Source organism: Bolinopsis microptera, chromosome 7 (assembly GCF_026151205.1).
Source record: "Bolinopsis microptera isolate Bmic1 chromosome 7, MBARI_Bmic_1.0, whole genome shotgun sequence".
In the NCBI taxonomy this organism is placed as follows: Eukaryota; Metazoa; Ctenophora; class Tentaculata; order Lobata; family Bolinopsidae; genus Bolinopsis; species Bolinopsis microptera.
Genome location: NC_087078.1, coordinates 16,489,413 through 16,509,137, shown reverse-complemented (window position 1 = coordinate 16,509,137; position 19,725 = coordinate 16,489,413). Strand labels below are relative to the sequence as shown.

At 38.1% G+C, this 19,725-nt stretch overlaps 3 protein-coding genes and 1 long non-coding RNA gene across 5 annotated transcripts; all 4 read left to right on the top strand.

The window, feature by feature from the left end:
* Positions 1-3,063: 3,063 nt before the first annotated feature.
* Positions 3,064-7,352, top strand: LOC134818625 (uncharacterized). Of its 2 annotated transcripts, none has more exons than XR_010160692.1 (3): positions 3,064-3,129; positions 6,654-6,739; positions 6,908-7,352. It is a non-coding gene; the product is annotated as an uncharacterized LOC134818625 (long non-coding RNA). The 2 variants fall into 2 exon arrangements; XR_010160691.1 differs by lacking the exon at positions 3,064-3,129 and adding an exon at positions 4,635-4,739.
* Positions 7,353-9,924: 2,572 nt separating this feature from the next.
* LOC134818028 (uncharacterized) lies at positions 9,925-14,161 on the top strand. The gene is made up of 2 exons (XM_063827439.1): positions 9,925-11,693; positions 12,392-14,161. The coding sequence occupies exons 1-2, from the start codon at positions 9,996-9,998 to the stop codon at positions 14,063-14,065; spliced, it is 3,372 nt and encodes a 1,123-aa protein (XP_063683509.1). The 5' UTR covers positions 9,925-9,995; the 3' UTR covers positions 14,066-14,161.
* Positions 14,162-14,736: 575 nt separating this feature from the next.
* LOC134818456 (mitochondrial import inner membrane translocase subunit Tim22-like) lies at positions 14,737-19,650 on the top strand. Its single transcript, XM_063828024.1, has 2 exons — positions 14,737-14,896; positions 15,573-19,650. The coding sequence occupies exons 1-2, from the start codon at positions 14,756-14,758 to the stop codon at positions 15,972-15,974; spliced, it is 543 nt and encodes a 180-aa protein (XP_063684094.1). The 5' UTR covers positions 14,737-14,755; the 3' UTR covers positions 15,975-19,650.
* LOC134818439 (microtubule-associated protein 10-like) lies at positions 17,155-19,647 on the top strand. Its single transcript, XM_063828000.1, has one exon. The coding sequence runs from the start codon at positions 17,155-17,157 to the stop codon at positions 19,645-19,647; it is 2,493 nt and encodes an 830-aa protein (XP_063684070.1).
* Positions 19,651-19,725: the final 75 nt, after the last annotated feature.

Below are 19,725 nucleotides of genomic sequence, written 5' to 3'. Positions count from 1 at the left end.
TAAGAGATCGTTCAGATTTTGGTCATTTAGACCCCCTCCCCGCTCTAAAATCCACTTTACCCAAAGCTGGAAAAATTTCACATGTGAAACCTAAATAGCTAAATCAGCATCTCGAGACCTTCTATTATAAAAACCCCGTGATCCTACTATAAGCTTTTTTTTATCTCACACTTATTTTACTTCGGAGTATTCCAACAGCCACATTGTTACACAAGTGTAACTAGCCAATTACAGGAAGCCGAAGGATTTAATTAGGCCAGTGACGGTTAAGGTAGTGTGTACCAAACTTTCTTCGCCCGAGACTTCGCTGCAATGGACAGCTTCTCATTCAACCCTCACACACGATTTCTCGAATATTCGGCTGAGTAGACCGGGGGGCTGCATAGACCACTCAGGATCTTTAGCTGAATGTCGACGACACTCACCCCACGACTAGGCAGGCAGTGGGTTTCGAACTCGCAATCTCACGATTACAAATCCGATGATTAACCAACTACGCTACCTGGCCTTATAACTTGTAAGGCATAAAGGCATTGCATGCCGAAATTAAGATTCACTTCAACTGGTGATGTGAACCTGGTATGTTACCTGAATGCCCTCAGTCAAATCTCGAACCCTGCTAATGCTATTCTGCCAAGTAACCTTAATCTGAAGTTCTAGAATTACAGTTCTAATGTTCTAGTATTTGTGCCCATGCCCCAGATAAGATCTCGAGGCAGCTCACAGCTGTAATAACAGAAGAAATAGCCAGTCACCACTTGATTAAAAACGAGGGAATGACACACATTATCATACGATGGGAAAATCTATGCGACTGAAAAAAATAATATGGGGTCATTCTGAAGTGGGAACCAGACCACTGCGGTATTATAGGAAATTAGCTAAATTAAACTGCGGCCAACAGATCTCAATCCAGGGATTACAGACCAATATTGGTCGAGGCAGCGAAATCAATCATAATTATAAAGTGGGGTACTGGTCAGCGGTCAAGCAACAATCTGACCCGGATCCAGTGCCGATTTATTTTAGGTCCGGTATTCTTAGTACATATATTATGGTTTCATGGCATGAATAAATAAAAAGTTTGAAGTTGAATTTTGGTCTGGCACGTCACACATTTTATTTAAATTGGTACCAAGGAAAAATTGTTGGAGTTTTCACAAATCATGTAGTAGTTATTTACTAATGACTCCTAAAGTGAGCGTTTTTGAGTATATGATGTGCATGAGTCGGCAATTGCGAACAATTTGCTGTTAGCAACTGACCCATTGACCTTTACTAAAGAAACCGTAATTTTGAAAAATTGCCATTTCGTAAGACACAAATATGCTGCTGGCCTGGCCCATTAAGAGAGATGCCCAATAAAGTAGATCATTCTCCAATTTTTGTAGGTGTTTCTGGACACAAAGTGAGTCATCTTACATCTTGTGACAAATGCTGTGTTGCTCATGAGTCTTTAAGACCTTTCTAGTTAACAGTCCAATAGCCCATTTGTGAATATTGTCATTGTTCGCTCGGCAAAAATCCGTTTTTCAGCCACATTTCCGAAAATAAGCCTTTTAGGGTATATGTTGCTTCATAAGTTGTATATAAATGTGGCCATTATGTACATTTTAGTGTATCAGAATAGTCTCTACGACCTTCCTAGGCGGAAATGCCAAAAATCATGGAAATTATGAACTGCGTCAAGCCAAAAACCGTTTTTCGGCCATATTTCCGAAACGAAGCATTTTAAGGTATATGTTGCTTCATAAGTTGTATATAAATGTGGCTATTAGGCACATTTTGGTGTATCGAAATAGTCTTTAAGACCTTCCTGGGCTGAAATAGAAAAATTCGAGTGACCGCGAAACCCTGAAAAAGGGTGTGGCCGAAAACGCCCTCATTGCATTTATTTCAAAAATGCAATGAAGTCCAAATGTTTTAAGAATCATCTAGAGAGGTGATAACCGTTGAGAAATCGCTTTTAACACGAAAAGCTAACGAGATTCCGTTTCGTCTCTGACTACTGATATTTTTCCAGCTTTAAATTTGATATCGTCCACAAGTTTCGGGAAATGATGTTTGTAGACTTGAGACTGTATGCTCACGACCTTTTGTAAATACATATATGAAGAATAGAACATCATATCACCTATTCTTTGATATAAAGTGAAAAAGATATTCAAATCATTGGTAACATATTGATTGTTGTAGATCACAGGTCTATGAATTCTCACATACCATCTCCATGACGAAGTACACAATTTTTCTTACTTGAGGCCGTACAGTGAGTTCTAATGGCTTGTCCCAAATGCATCAATGTGCTTGACTTCTATAACTTAACATTATGAGCCTTTAATCTTATGTCCCAACTCCCATCGTATAGATGATTGATATTTCTTACAAGCACACAAGCAGAATTTCTTCTATAGGCTTCTTTTGAAAATTTCTTTGTTGTCTTTTTAAACCAAGAATATATTGCTCTATGAGATAATGCCATTTTCGAAAGATTTGAAGATGAATGTTTATTAGTGGGCTACAAAATCCTGCCACTCATCATTGCCTATTGTAAAGTAAAATTATTTCTTGGAGCACTTAAATCAACCACTTGCCACAATACAAATTCTCGCATTCCAATAAATGTTATTATATGTTTATTGTTTCTTTTTACCCATATTTTGACCAATTGTAAAAATATATATGCTCAAATGGATATTCTTTTAATTAAGTACCGGGGAAAGAAGGTGGACACCAAACATGAGATCCATCTATCAGAAGTCTCCTACAATCTCATCCCTGCCCCTTTAATGGAGTCTAAATAATGGAGCAGATCATGCGTTTTGAAACTTTTATATATTAGATTGTTAAAGATTTAAAATATTGTGCTCTGCCAATTGCAACACTAAAAATTTGATTGTGCTCTGCCAATCGCATCACTTGATTTAATTGAATGTATATTAAATACATTTTGACACATTTTTCCTTTTATTTACTATCGAAACTTCTATTAGGGAAAACGAAATCTTTGACATACTTATTCTAATCAATTCAATTTAGGTGCCTACAGTTCATGTATAATGATGAATCTACTGGTTAGTGGTGACGACGCAGTCTTAACATTGGAGTGAGCCAATCTAATCCAAGCAAGTGAGGGAAATAATTTTATTTTAAACCTGGCGTGCACCAAGTTGGAAATGCAGTATCCAAGACAACCCACCATTATTAAAGGCTAGTTAGACATTTAAATTGAGTACTCAACAGTTTGGTTAGGAATAAGGTTAAGATTCCTAAAGTCATAATAACTATCTGTAACCCCTACCCTTGCATTATTTTAAATTTGTTTCACTGAAAAGTTTGTTTCACCATTTCTCACTCTTATCCTAAAAGTAGTTTATTATGATCATAGTTCTATAATACATGGGAAGTATCTGTGAAGCCCCACAACCAAGTCTACTCTTGGTTTTAGGGCTGCACAGATACTGCACTGCCCCACTCAATTCCCAATCCAAAACTGGACACCTTTTAGGTTAAATAACTCAATGCACTCAATGATGGTAGCCATACAGCACATCACTCCATTTGTATCCTTTAACACACTATGATTTATTAAAACATTGTTACAGGCATTATTACTCAAATTTCTATTAAAATGAAACTGTGACCTTGCAGTGCAGAGTATGAATCAACCCCGAAATGTTGCTATTTAACAATTAACATAGCAATTAGAAAGATAGATTATTGTGTTTATCCTTAGAATTCTATTAGTTGTATAATGTAAAACCGGTATAGTGTTGGAATTGTTCTCTGAATTTTGTAAAATTGATCCAGAAGATCAGAAAGGGATGCACTTATGCATCAAAATGTTATGTATCCCAAATTTCTTGTTCCCAAGGTATTACATTTTTCACTCAGTGAGTGTTTCTGATTAAAGTATGAGTGTTGGGTGTTTGTCATGTAATGTAGGGCTGATCAGTGGTCAGTTATTTTGATTGATAATTAACTGGGACTGTTGAAAAGCACTGCGCTATTTCTATTCCGTTTGGCTCTGCTAGTTGCGCTTGACCACGCGCTACATGTACGTCATATCATTGATCATGTTTTTATTTGTTTAGATACAAGCTTGTCACGTTTGGCCATCATAATTAAAGTGAAGTAAATAATTCAGTATCTTAATTAGGTGGCTGCATTTTGTTTTGAGTTTAGTAGGTCCTAGTATTTATCCCTATGCAGTCACTCAGATAAGTTTTATACCAGGACACTTCAACAAAACACATATTCTGCCCACAATAAGGGGCCATCATTGTTTCAATTATGCAAATGTATAGGATTATTATTATCATTACCTTGATGCAGTTATCTGTGCACATATGAATAGTCCAAATATACATTTTTTTAAAAATTGTGCATAAAAAGCGGCCACTTTGTTGATTTTATTTGGATTCGATCTAAGTACCACTGATCTGATATTATTTTCATTGTCGGGCTGAAATAAAACTTGTGAAAATTCCAAGAATGCACTGAGCACATTTATGCGCATTGCTAAGCATCTGGCTAATTTAATACTGCAACTGGCTAATGTATAATTGAGATAATTAACATGACCTTTATTCAGATGACGGTAAGATGATTTCGATGATCTCAAAACCGTTGGAGAGATGGATGCCTCATCTACCCCTGGTTGGCTCACAATACATATGATTATTCTGTTTGATATTTTTTCCTCCTCTCCAATCATTGTTGGTCTTCAGCTGTATGAGGTAATTTATTTCAAACAACTAAGCCTGATGCAAATGATGTTAAATATTATTAAGATCTGTCTTTCTTGTGACTTGTATGATCACATAATTCCGTGTTCTTGATGGAAGGCCACATGCACTGTTTTCAAACTTTAAAACAACGACCAAGCACTGTGTTGTTTTTGTTCTTATCATGATCAGTTTATAGTTATCTTCTGATCTATTTAATTTGAGGCAAGCCACGCTTATAATACTTATTGTATCTTTACTAATAAGCTTGATCATATTCTCAGTAAATGAAGGTTTTTAAATGAGCATGTGCTTCGTTACTTTTAGGATAAACTTACTTGTCGCTAGCTGCTGTAATGGCTACATTGTTATTTGTTGTGCTAATGATACCAAAATCGTAGAATAGAGAGAGAGACTGAGAGAGAGAGAGAGATTGTGCTGACTGAAATAGTGGTGACTGGAGAACTCAGAAATACAAATCTGTGCAACATCTTAAAATTCCTAGTTTGATAGCCCTTACAACTCCCTCTGACACACATTGTTTAGTAAGTACTGTAATACTATTTTAAATACGTCCTTAGATAAATAAATATTGGTCATATTTTACCGGGGGAGGAGGGGGGACCCCGGGATCAGGTACTGAGTACTGTTAACTGTACGTGACGTTGGGGTGGTGTGTCATATATTCTTCCAAAACACAGTTAGTACTTTTGTACTAAGTGGTGGATCTGCTGCTCATTTCCCAGAAAAACAGTTTGTACTGTATGCTACTAAATAGTGAGTCTTAGGTCTAATTTGCCCAAAAACAGTTAGTAAATTAAGATATAATTTATTATACAGAGTGCGATTGATCTTTTGTATAATTTTAAAAAGTGGCCTTTGGCTTTGTTGACTTTTCCGTTTGAGAAGGTGCAGTGTTTAATTTATTTTAAAATGTATTTCAACTACTGGTTCTTAAATGATGTGTGATATGTATAGTACACATTACATACATGCCATGTGTGTAATTGTAATCTGTAAACATGTGGGCGTGTGTTAGTGTATGTTTTTAATTAAGCATAGATATCTCAACTGTTAGTTTCATTGTTTACATTCAATATCGGATCCTTTTAAAACTAAAAAGTCATATTTAATGAGCTGTTTAAAGCAATTTCTGGGTGGGTATCTTATTTTATAAACCAAGACATAGTACAGTGATTTCTCAACAGTTAGTACCACAAAAGACGGTAAAAGGGGGTGGGTGTCTTAATTATTATCCTAAAAACAGTTAATACATGATCCCTTACCCCCGGCCCCCCCCCCCCCCCCCCCCCCCCCCCCCCCCCCGATTTTACTGCTGCTAGGTAAAAATACTTTCATAGGTTCAATAGGTAGGTACTGCAATTGTATGGCATGAATATCTATAAAATTGTTTACACGTTTAGCGACAGTGAAAAGAAATCATAACAGCCACTTATTCTTGGAGATGGCAAAAAGATTAAATAAGCTAAAAGAAGCTTGTATTAATCCTCTGGATGTGGTATCTCCTCTATTTCAGAAGTCTTGGCCCAGATTTCTCTGGTCTACTAGACGTGGAGCACAGGTGTAAGTCTACTTCAAATGTTTGTTGAGAGTGTCGGTTGAGTGTTAGCAAATAACTCTTTCCAACGTAGATTGATGGCCATTGCAGAAATATTCTCCTGTACCGTAGCGAGTAGATCATCTTTTGCTTTCTTGGACCAAGACTGAGTGCTGTGTTGTGAGTGTGAGTAGAAATGGTGACCTTTCCTCTTCGGGGGCGGGGGAGGAGTGGTAGTGAAATGTTGATGGGGGAGCGGGAGAAGTAGAGAGGGAGTTGTGGAGTATTTTGTGGAGCGGTTTGAGGAACAAACTAAATAACCTTCGAATAGATTTCGTAATTCCTGCTAGCATTGTACAAAATTTCAGGGATTAAATCCTGAAAAGTAGCGAATAGTATTGCCGATCAGGCCAGGACCATGTAAAAGTGTAACATTCCTTCTCCGAGAACAAATGTAAGTTGAAGCAAAATTACTATTGCCAATTATTTGCCAATGCTGATGAAAAAATGTTATTAAGATTTAGAAAGTTCTGAGATTATTATCTATCATACAATTTTGACACAACTCACGACTTGCTGAGGTTATGTTTCAAATTCGTTTCACATTATTAATCTTTGACAGGGAGTTAATTCTGCCACAAAAGAAAAGAATGAACTGATGAACTCGTTCACACTACCCCTCGCTCTTCAACTGTTGGAGAAAACTTCCTTCTATCGCTGCTCGCAACACAGCAGAACTTGGTTTAATTCTGTGCGCTAAAATTTTGCAAACGAGGCCTAAAATACTGTTATGTAGGATAGACTGTTATGTAGGATAGACGGAATCGTTTCAGTAACTTTCTTGATCATCTTTAGAAACTCTTTCAACAACATTGATAAAGTCCAGTTTGCCTGCTGAAATTTCAGAATCTTGCTCTACTTTACGGAAGGCGCGAATGTAAAATCTATGAATTGTAAAAAAAGCAATAATTGTCAGTTAAGAGTTAAAATTTGAATATGCATGATATGGTCGGTCGAATATAATATAATGAATTGATCCAAAGCCAGCAGGCTTTTCGCACTGGCCAGTAATGCTTTTTGAAGGGAAACGCTACAATGCTCATCAAGGAGCAAATCCTGGTTCGCGTAACCAATATCAAACGCATCATGGAATCCATTTTCTGAGATAGGATTCACATCACTCTTTTTACTGTTTGTTTAACAGAATGATATTAAGTAGTGGTCGTTTTGAATTATTTTCAGACTTTCAATACCGATGGGGTTTGAGAATAATTAGGTCTTGGGAACATAGTTCTAATCCGGAGTTATGGCAAATAACGTGTTAGTAATAATGTCAATGATTATATCGGTGTTCGTGTTTTAATCTAACTACTGACTTTATTTGTTTATTTCAATAAGATATTGTATTTACCTTATATTTATAAATAATATAGATAGAGCAAAAGCATCCGGTCTAACTTTTACTAGTATCTGTTCTTTGGAGTAGTCCTCTGCTCTCATGATCAAGCCATTGTGGTAACTGATCATTTTGATACTATGTGTTATTATATTGTGCTACAATGCACTAATCGATCAAATTAATAATAGTTTCAATTCTTATATTGGTAGAATTGGCGTTAAAAATTGCACGCGAATGTATTAAAATTACACAGAAACATCGTCTTTGATCATCTCTATCTCAAAACGATCACAAAGTAGCATCCTGAAAATTTGCACACATACAGTTGAGATGATGTCTAATATCTTCTAAGTTTTCTTTGTAGCGCGATGCACTACTGGGTAGCGCGCGCATCAAATAATGCTTCTCGGTAGATCGGCGAGATGCACCACTGTGCCTCACCGAGCTGCGAAGGATTGACATCGTGAATCAAAGTTTTCTGGGAGCCTACTATGTAAGCTTCACTTGCAGTGGTCTGTCGAAAATTGGTTACTTTGCGCACATTTAATAGTCGACTTTATGAAAAAAGTTAACTAATCAAATTTATACTGGGATGCAGAACAAAGGATTCTCTTTAAAACTGAAACATGAACTAGTGATATGCTAAGTAAAGATAGGGCTGGTGGTCAATAGGAATCATGATGAAATATTTGCGTGGCAACACTCAGCGCGCGAAAAAATCTGTAGTGCAATGCGCTTCCAGTGGTCCCATCGTGGGAAGATCTTACCTGGGGACCTCAGGCTATCAAGTTCATAATAGAAATTCGGCGGCGCGGAATGACAGGCTGAGCGCGGCCCAGTAAGGAAGATCGAATGTAAAGTAATTTAGCACGCTCTATCTATCAGGACAAATAGGAAATAGTCATTCACTTGATTGACGTGTCAACTTCATCGAGATCGTTGTTCTGCGAAGCAGAGCTCAACGATTGACGATGCGATTGCTCTAACCAGAGCCCTCTCACTTGCAGTAGCGCGCGACCGCCGAAGAAACAAGCGCGTCACGCAGTACGCGTAGGCACATGGCTATGTGAAACGATGCGAAGCAAAAATTCTTTGATGCGAAGCAAGAATGCTTCGATGCGAAGCAAGAATGCTAGTTTGCGCGGCACGGCGAAGTCCTCCAAGTCATTCACCAAATTATTAATTGGGCATTATGTTTTAGTGGCAGTGCATTGTTGCAAATTTACCCATTTTGCTCTCCAAAAAAATTGTAGGCCCTACTAAATTTACTGCCACAGCAAAAGAAATCCATGCAATTCTCTTTGTGAATGAACAGCCTATGATGTAGAGTGTTTATAATATGATATTCTACTACGACGTAGAATTATAATAGCTAGATAAAGCTAAAGTAAAGTAAAGTAAAATTTATGACATCACATCATCACACATGTTTACAAAATATCATCGCACTATGTGAAAAAATATGTAATAAATATTTCCCCACCAACATTAATTATTTATCAAATACAATATATCTATAGATAGATGTGGCCTAAGCTATGTATGCACGTTCGAAGGACCATGATATGAACCTGTGAGTTCTTTTTATTTGTTAGTAGAGCATCTTGTGCTATACTGGTTCTAACAAATTTATCATCGGATGTTTACTTATATTTATTATGATATTATTATTCATTGTAATGGCAATCAAATTTAAATTTTGTTTTCCTAAAAATGTTGTTTTCCTTATTATAAGAGCCGAAATTTCCACTCAATTAATAGCCAGTGCATAATGCTATTAGCTCGTTAGCTTGTGCTCATAACTGCGTCTCGAATTACGTAATTATGTTCTTGTGCAAAGAGTTTCAAAAAGTTACTTATTAGAATTTGTATTCAATGCCTTTGCTACTGTGATAGTGGACAGCATTTTTTATGTGATAGGGCACGATTGTGTTTGAGAAGGATTGGTTTGTGCTACAGGAGAATATGTGATCTGATCTGAGCATACTAGTACAATATTGATATTTAGGTCTTGGTATGGTTTACAATATAATACAAAAATAAAGATATCGTTTTTATGGAATGCAGGCCTTAATTATCCAGTATCCACTCATTGCTGACCAATTTAGGACTCCAAAACCCCTGATTTACAACAAACCATATTTTACCACGGGTCTTCTCTTTCGCCAAAGTCCGCATTAAACCAGGGTTTTACTATACTGTATCAGTTAATTTCATTTTGTTAATCACTTTTTAGATTTGATCGAAATTCTAATTCCAATTCTGATTTAGGGTGGATTTTGTTAAAAGACTGTGTAGAGAGGGTATTGGTATGATGAGCTGTTATCCTAATCTGTGGATTCTTACAACAACTGTACTCCTATCATGTCTTTTTATATCGTCTGTTACTCAAACCATATCATCTGCTGATAACGGAGGAACATGTGATGCAAGTGGTTGTCCAACAGAAAGTGATAATGCAAAATTTTCTGATAATGCTGATGATTGGATTATGCCAAATGCTTTATTTGAATCAAACCTTGTGGAACTTGCAAATACCAATTTGGGAGTGATTTCTGGGAATATCCCATCCTGGCTTGATGGAACACTTTACAGAGTTGGGCCAGGGCTTTACGAACTTGGAAACAGAAGGGTTAATAATATGGTCGATGCATTAAGCAAAGTTTGCAGATGGTCATTTAATAATGGTGAGGCAACTTTTTCTACAAGCTTTCTGAAAAGCAGTATTTACAACAGAACAAAAGAAAATGAAGAGCTTGTTGCCATTCGCCATCTTGGGCAAATGCACCCTCCAGCTACTACTATGGAAAAGATTCAAATCATGTTTTATGACAGCTTGCCTGATAACAACAACATTGCTGCCTGGGAGTTAGGAAAGTCTGGGGTCACCATTACAGCTGAAAGCCATGTGTACATCGATGTGGACTTTAAGTCTTTGGAATTTCAAAAGAAATATAGTGCAAAATCTGATAACACTGGAATGTTTGAGCAAGAGTTTTTGTCAGCCAGTCACTTTTGGAGGCATCCTTCTTCTGGTGATAGTATCAACTATAAGATTGTCATACCTCTAGATAAAGGGTTTATCAGCAAAAATGAAGGTCCTGCTTATCATCTATACAGATACAAAGAAAATGAAGAAGGACAAATTGATGCTAAATTTGTGGGAAGAGTACCGATTGAAAAAGGGGATTTCAGGGTTGTTCACACTCTTGGGGCTACAGAAAACTTCATTGTTTTACCTCGCTTCAGCTTGTATGTCGATTTCAATGACCCTGTAGAACTTGGACAAAATATAAAGTTTAGCTCATCCAAGCCAGTCTTTATGGACGTTGTTTCTCTGAAAGATGGAAGCCGAAAGCAATTTACTTTCAAAGCACATGAGGCTCAACATATTTTCAATTCATATGAACGATACAATGATAAAAATGAACTTGAGATTGTTGTTGACTACCCTACTTTGGATAGCGTTGATAATGTTCCTGACAAGAACATATTCGAACTACTCAACATTGAAACGTTGACTGATCCCAACTTTCAATACAAAGAACACTGGGAAGCCTACACAACATTTAGGATCCGTCGATTTATTCTCAACATGGACACTGGAACTGGTCACATATATGACTACCCCCAAATGTGGTCACCCTTAAATCTGCAAGTGGAGTTTCCATACATCAATGATGCTTACAGGGGACTGCCATATTGCTATGTTTACCTTCAAACATGGAACCAAGATGCACATAATGCAATGGGAATCATGAAGGTCGACATGTGCAAGGAAAAAAGTATTGGCTGGCAGGAAGTAAATAAATTCCCTGTTGAACCTGTTTTTGCTGCTCGTCCTGGTGCAACTGATGAAGATGATGGAATCATCATGTCCCCTGTTCTTGACTCAACCACTAACTCAACTGCACTGTACATTTGGGATGCAAAGAATCTGGAAGTTCTGACGATTTTGAACACTCCAGTTACGGTACCTTTTACTCTACATGGTGTTTGGATCAATGGGGTATGAACTTGAAAATTTCAAATTACAGTATCAAACTTGTTCTTTGATTCAGAAATTTGAACAGGATCTTAACAAAATAGACAAATTACTTCGATATACCATACAGTACCATAATCTGTGTACCAAATAATCATGCACACATCAAACTTATTCGTGCTGTATGGTATAATGTTGTAAATGAATAAATTAGTTGAAATATTTTATCATCTTTTGATGCAGTTTACTGATTTTCTATGAAATGGAATCTATGTAATGGGATTTATTATGATTTTTAAGGATTTAATTTTGTATAATTCGCTAACAGATCCAGAAAATATAATTTCAGACAATTATTCTCATTGTTACTCGTTATTTTGCTCGATTTGCTGTAAATTAATCAACGAAATGGTGTTTCACGAAAGTGTGTTCTTGATACAAAGTTTGACCCGCTTTGATCTTGAATAATATGAAATTTTTCGAAATGTGCATGTTAAAATTTCAAGTACTTAATCATATTTTTCAGTTTTGTTTCTCTTTTTATACTTTTGTTATTTGTTCTTAAATTTAGAATGACTGATTTTTGATTGATGACTATTAAGAGTCAAATCATCACCCTTTCTTGAACATTTTTGTCTTCAATCAAATCATAATTAGCATGAGAACTGGTTTTATCTGGAGCCAGATGTCAACTTTTGATCTTATTGGAATTTTAACATGTGTTACAGTGTAGTATGGTTATGTTTCATCTCCTCCTCGTTTGTCTTGCTTCATTGACAAAAAGTGAGGAGACATGCTCAGCAGATTCGCCAGAAAGCAGCTGCCGCTCTAAATACGCTCAGTTTGACTTCAAAGGCTGGGAGCTTCCTCTGGCTCTATATTCTAACCAGCTTAATGAAGTTACTGATGTGGAGGTGACAGTAAAGTTTGGATCCCTGCCAGAATATCTTCATGGGTCCTTGTACCGGGTGGGACCTGCACTTTACTCTCTTGGTGGTGAAAGAAGGGTTAATAATCTCATTGACGGGCTGGCAAAGCTTCACAGATGGTCGTTTAACAAAGAGACAGGGAAAGTGAGGGTATCTTCTAAATTTGTGAGGAGTGATGTGTATAACAGAACTATTGCTGCCCAGGAACTACCTCCGATCCAATACATGGGTGAGATACATCCACCGCTTACCGAAAAGCTCAAAATTCTGTTCTATGATCCGCCCAATGACAACACCAATGTGGCAGTTTGGGACCTTGGCTCGTTAGGTGTGACAACAACAACAGAACAACCTCGGTACATTGATAATGACTACATTACATTGGACTTCTTGCGGGAATATGTTCCTCCTTCCTGGGACAAGAGTCTATTTGAAATGGAGTTCCTTTCAGCAAGCCATTTTAACAGACATCCAACAACTGATGCTAGTATCAACTACAAGATACACCTTCCTTTTGACATGGGCATTTTTAGTGGTAAAAACTCTCCGGCCTATCATTTCTACGAGTATGAAACTAATTCGGCTGGAGAGATTGTGACTAAATCATTGGGATATATCTCTGTTCCTTCAGATGACCTTAGAATTGTACACTCATTTGGTGTAACAGGGCATTATGTGATATTACCAAGATTTAACATGTTCCTTGACCGTAAAGATCCCATATCCATCGGAGCTAACATTTATTGGGATGCTACTAGACCAACAGTCTTTGACATCTTATCCCTGGAAACGAAGGAAACTTTGTCGTTTAAGTTCACCGCTTACGAAGCTCAGCACATTATAAACTCATTCGAACAGCAGAATAGCAAGGGAGAGCTGGAGATTGTCCTTGACTTTCCAACTAGAGTTTACCCAGTAAGTTTTCATGAGGAAACTGTATACGATATGCTCAATATCGACAAGATAAAAGACCCAAATTGGAAACAAAGTGAGGAAGAGATAAGGATCAACGACAGGGCTCGTATCACACGATTTATACTGAACACTGTGACTGGTGAGGGGAGAGACAAGGATTTCCCCGTCATGTGGAATGCTCCAAAATATTCAGGAATTGAATTTCCCACATTCAACCCTAACTTTAGAGGAGCCCCCTACTGTTTCACTTACTTGCAGGTCTCTAATCGGGATCTAGGAGGTGCTATGGGGATTATAAAACTGGACCTTTGTAAAGAAGAAAGTATTGGATGGGAAGAGAAGAACAAGTTTCCTGTTGAGCCGATTTTTGTTCCCCGACCAGATTCTACTGACGAAGATGACGGAGTTGTCATGTCACCTGTCCTAGATTCCACAGATAACTCCACCTCACTTTACATTTGGAATGCTAAGAATCTAGAGGTGGTTGCGATTGTGGACACTCCTGTTATTGTACCTTTTACGCTTCATGGGCTGTGGTTTGATGGAATATGAACCGTTTGGTTTTCAACCCTTTTCACTCTTGATGGTGTAACTTATTACAGCTTGTGAAGAAGTCAGAGGATAACCCCGATCTCAGACATTTCATCATGTTGAACTGAAGGACCCATGTAACACGCGACCATGTACACTGTACAGCGAAAGTAACCACATTTAGCCGAATATAAGTTAGATGGGAATAATTTTAAACTATTAATAGTGGCATGTTATTGATAGAGAGTTCAGAGTGTTGTGTGTGGATTATGGAGGTTATGATTAACTGTATGAATTTGACTGTATTATATACGATGCATCCCGATTTTTAGTGGTTTCAGACACTTCGAAATGTTATGATTAACTCAATTTTTAAATCAGAATATACATCGTCAAACGTATGAATATTGGTGACATTTTAATGATTAATTATGTTTCTAATTATAATATAATTTATTTCATGTTATCAATGACTTTTACTGTCTCAAATATTAATTTATTTCAAGAAAATAGACATCTACCATGGCCATGTACCGTGGGGAATCCTTTATCAATCTATCTTTGATATTTGAATTCTAAAAAACATTTGAAATCTTCGATATCAAACTCAAAACCATCGAACTTTAACTCTAACCATTTTAAAATAACAACGTCCGTCTTATAACAACACCTCTAATAATTCACCTATTGTAGCTTAGTTCGATATAGTGTATGTCTAAAGAAAAGGATGATGATTGGTCTGAAGTCTCGCCTGTGTACCTGATAGACCGAATGAAGGCTAGAGTTGGGTCACCGGAGAGTCTTAGTAAACCTGGACTACTTAGTAAACCTATCAGTATCAACCCTGCTGAGGTGAGATATATTTAGTAAACCTATCAGTATCAACCCTGCTGAGGTGAGATATATTTAGTAAACCTATCAGTATCAACCCTGCTGAGGTGAGATATACTTAGTAAACCTATCAGTATCAACCCTGCTGAGGTGAGATATACTTAGTTAACCTATCAGTATCAACCCTGCTGAGGTGAGATATACTTAGTAAACCTATCAGTATCAACCCTGCTGAGGTGAGATATATTTAGTAAACCTATCAGTATCAACCCTGCTGAGGTGAGATATATTTAGTAAACCTATCAGTATCAACCCTGCTGAGGTGAGATATATTTAGTAAACCTATCAGTATCAACCCTGCTGAGGTGAGATATATTTAGTAAACCTATCAGTATCAACCCTGCTGAGGTGAGATATATTTAGTAAACCTATCAGTATCAACCCTGCTGAGGTGAGATATATTTAGTAAACCTATCAGTATCAACCCTGCTGAGGTGAGATATATTTTGTATTTATTTTATTAAATATTTAAATTTAAAGGTGAGAATATTTTAGGCAGGCCCGATATTATTATGTATAGTGGCAGTTTTCTAATTGTGCATTTTTATTAATTAAATAACATTTAACGATTACTCTTTCAACCATTAAATTACATTTAATTTTTTGCTCTGAGTGTAACTTGATTTGAATTTTTCAGAAAAAGATAGAACAGATAGCAGAATCATGCGCATTCAAGGGTGGCATGGCAACCGTGATCGGAGGTGCAATGGGGGTATTTTTCGGACTTTTCACGGCAGCTATAGACCCCAATATGACATCTATATCGGACAAGCCTCAAACAGCGAGGGATGTTTACAAAGAAATGTTGTCCCGCAGTAAATCGTACGGCAAAAGTTTTGCATTCCTTGGACTAGCACTGTCTGGTTCCGAGTGTGTGATAGAGTCGTACCGTGCACGGAGTGATCTGAAGAACAGTTTGTATAGTGGCTGTTTGGTGGGCGGGGGGATGGGCCTGAGAGCTGGTGTCGTGCCAGGTTGTTTGGGTTGTGCTGGCTTTGCTGCCTTCTCTGCTGCTATTGACTTTTACATGAAGAGCTAGCAAGGTGCTGTTATAAAGTTTGTACAGTAAAGTTACCACGTGACTCGAAACCCATTTTAACGGCGGAGTAATTGCTATATGTGGGATTACGGATATAGACGGTCTTAAGCATGCGTTAAGAGTTGGACGTGGTCCAATTGATGCTTGCCGGCCATTACTAGTGATCAGTATGCATAGTTTAAATTTAATGCTTGACTATGACTCCTTCCATTCGTTTCATATCGAGCTTAAAATGTTGGCCGGGTTTTTAATTTAATGAGAGGCGAGAGCAATTTACAGATCATACTTCTCGGTTCAGTTTTATAGATATGCTTTATATTTTTCTCGTATTTATTCATTGATATTAATTTATTGAATACTGAATATTATTATTTTAGTTCAAGTCGTATTTTATTAATGGTTGAACATGAATAGTTGCTGTATAAGAAATTAGAAAAGTTTGCTAAACCTAGGTATCAATTTTAGAAATGTGGTATGAACTGTTTTTATCTTATACCGTTCCGTTTTATCCGTTTTATCCGATATCATATTTCTAATATTCAGAAACTTTCATAACCCGTGATAGCGACATCAACGCCAGATTTCATATCTCAACAATTTCAAATTTTTATTGCATTGCTCAAGATACTACTTATGCACAGATGTTCCCTTTTGTTCTCTAATCTTGTTCACATGATGACTGACATTTTTATCTCCCGAGAGTTGCGTAACTTGACACGGCTGACCGACTGGGGCTTCAAATGCGAAAACACGCCAGGCCTTTAAAATGCTAAAGCACGTCAGGCCCTAGAAATGGTGCATAGAAAACCATGAACTCAAGAATATTTCCCTTACAAACTATTTCGTAACCCACATGATGTTACTTTCTTATTGGATGACATTTACAAATCAGCTTTAAGCTCGCGGCAATTGACAGAGGACATGTTGGGCCTCTTTTATCGTCCCTGTGCAGATTTCTAGTCACAAGTCTTAAACACGATTTTTAGTGGTGTCAGCTAACTTCGCAAAATGCAGCCAACGGTTGTGATTCTTTTGGAACACGGGACGCTTATTTTGCTGAGAAAAGATTCTTATTTAATGTCGTTATCACTACCGAAATTCACGCCGGCACATAGCGCGCGCATGTAGATTTTACTAACCCCTCTCACTTTTACAGATTAGCATGCGATATTGATTTTGGATGGACGAACTGTTTTCATTAGAGGTTTTTGTGAGGAAGATCTACAGTATCGATGTAACCTGTCATCTCCCTTCGATTTCATTCCGATTGTTGGACTTTCCTTCGCAGACTATCCACATCACTGATAGCGAACGAATTGCTAAAATTCAAGGCAAAATCAGCGAAAACCCTGAATATGTCAAAGATTTGGGTAAATTGAAGAACTCTAAAGGGGACGTAATCTTTAACAAAGGGAAATCATGCTTGTTCCCACTATCCTTCGAGTCAGCACAATCCCAATTAACAGAGATCCCTTTATACGTTGTCTTAACAGAGAACATAGTAAAATCTCCCAAGTTCCTTGGCTCTATAGGAATTTCATTGGTCAAAATCATGGACAAATTAAAGGAGGAAATCACTCGGGATCCACAGACTATTTGTAACGAGTCACTTCGGGGTAGCTTCCCAATTAAAAACTTGATGGGTACAAGAATAGCTAAACTTGCTGTAGAAGTGAAACTATACTACTATGGCTCTAATCTTGTGAACCATATTCCAGCTTTAAACAATGTAGCTGAAAAGAAGCACGATGCATCTTTAGGTTCTTCAGATCACTTGGCATCAAACGAAGCCATAACCTCAGTAATGGCGGAGCTTACAGACTGTGTGGGGTCAGATCTTATCAATAAAACTTCAGACTTGTTCAGTCCAGAAGAGTCAGATTCTGATAAGGAGAAGGACGAATCTGAAACTAACCTAAATCCTCCACCGCTGTTTTACCAAGCCGTGCCGCCTCAAAAAGTCAACGAAAATGATTTGCAAAGAAAGAAAGTACAAATCAGCAAACCAAAGGATGATTCCCCGAAACGTCTTCGGTCAAAATCCGGCGACAGTGACGTCGGTAGTGCTACCCGTCTTGAAAAACTGATAAAATTCAGTAAAACAGGACAGCTTTCTCCTGACTCAGAGGTAAACGAAATGATTGAAGGAGGGTATGATCCGAAACGGTTTGATCTGATTCGAGCCGTCCTTACTGAGCTAACATACCTAACAGATTTCCTGGATCCGAACCTTGTCAACAATATAGACCCGGCAGAAAATGAGACTCCTAGACAAAACGAAAACAAAACTCCCCAGAAACCGCACCCGCCACGCCACCCGAGACCCTTATCCGTAAAAACACCAAAGTCCAAAGCTAGATACGGTCTCACGAACAGTTACATCCTCAGACTAAGTAAACTTGGTCCTGATAAAGCATTAGATGTCCTATCTAAACACATGGGTAAACAGTCAGCTTCCAACTTTGTTGATAATAGATTTAATGACCGCCCTAGCCCAGTGAGGAAACACCCCATAGACAGACCTGCACTAAAATTACAAACAAAACCCATCTTAATAAACTCAGAGTGTCAAACAGATAAAAACGAAGCACCTCTTCCTGTACCTAAAGTTGCTTGGCAAGATCAATCACCAATTGCAAGTCAACAGAGAATATGCGTTCATACCGGAGAAGCTTTGGCAGACGGATTCTCCCAGACTCTTGCAGGGACAGCCCCCTTCTCCGTGCCCCAAGATGGACTAACATATTCCACTCCATTTCAGAGTACTGGTAGTGCTACCATGGCTCAAGTTCTAGCAGCCATGCAAGCTCTAGGCCAGAACACTATGTCTCAAGAAAGAGAGCCTCACTCAAGAATCTCCAGACACAGTTCACTCCGCAGAGCTAACTCCAACTTGGACTACTCAGATAACTTCGAGGAGCCGTCTTGTATCAGCCTGACTCGGAGTGCTGGATCTCCTCGCAGTAGGCCAATTAGTCGAGCTGCAAATTCCCGTCTGTCATCGCGGTCTCCAGTTAAAACAGTACCGGAAGATGAGTTTTCAGAGGAAGATTCCTCAGAAGGAGAGGTTTTTAGAAGAAAACCAGCTTTTTTCAAAAAGTCTTCTTCTTCCCGGAACATGCGCTATCAAAGAAGAAGCAGCTCAATCAAGACGTCTTCTCTCCTCGAACAAGATGATTCTTCTTCTACTACCTCTACTGCAGCAAGTAACAGTATTCTTTTCCGCAGGTCCAAATCTTCTAAATCAACATCCAAAAAGTCCCAAACCTCCCTTGTTTCTCCTTCCACATCCCAACTCACCAGACGGTCACACAGCTCAAACTCCAACGTGTCAACTAGCAAAGCCTGCCAAACCCCAGCCCCACCACGTAGCCTCAGCACTCAGACAGACGCGGTCAGTGACAGCGAGTGCTCGGTTCAAACCGTGCTGCCATCACCCACACGTGACATGCACAGTGATCACGTGATCTCTTCTCACAGTAGTCTGGAGTCTGGGAGTATTTATATTGGGAGTGACACTGAGATAGAGGAAGAGGAGGACCCTTTAAAGTTGAGTTATCTGCTCAGCACGGAGTCAGTACAGTTCTCTGATGAGGACCAGCCCACTAGTTTGCTGAAACTCTGTAGTCCAAGTGAGGCTCGGGCTGTTAACAGGTTCATGTACACTTTCTAGCCATTTTCACGGATATTTTAAAACGAATATTTTATTCTATTTACCCTGTACCTCAAATGTTAAACTCTAGATTTAAGA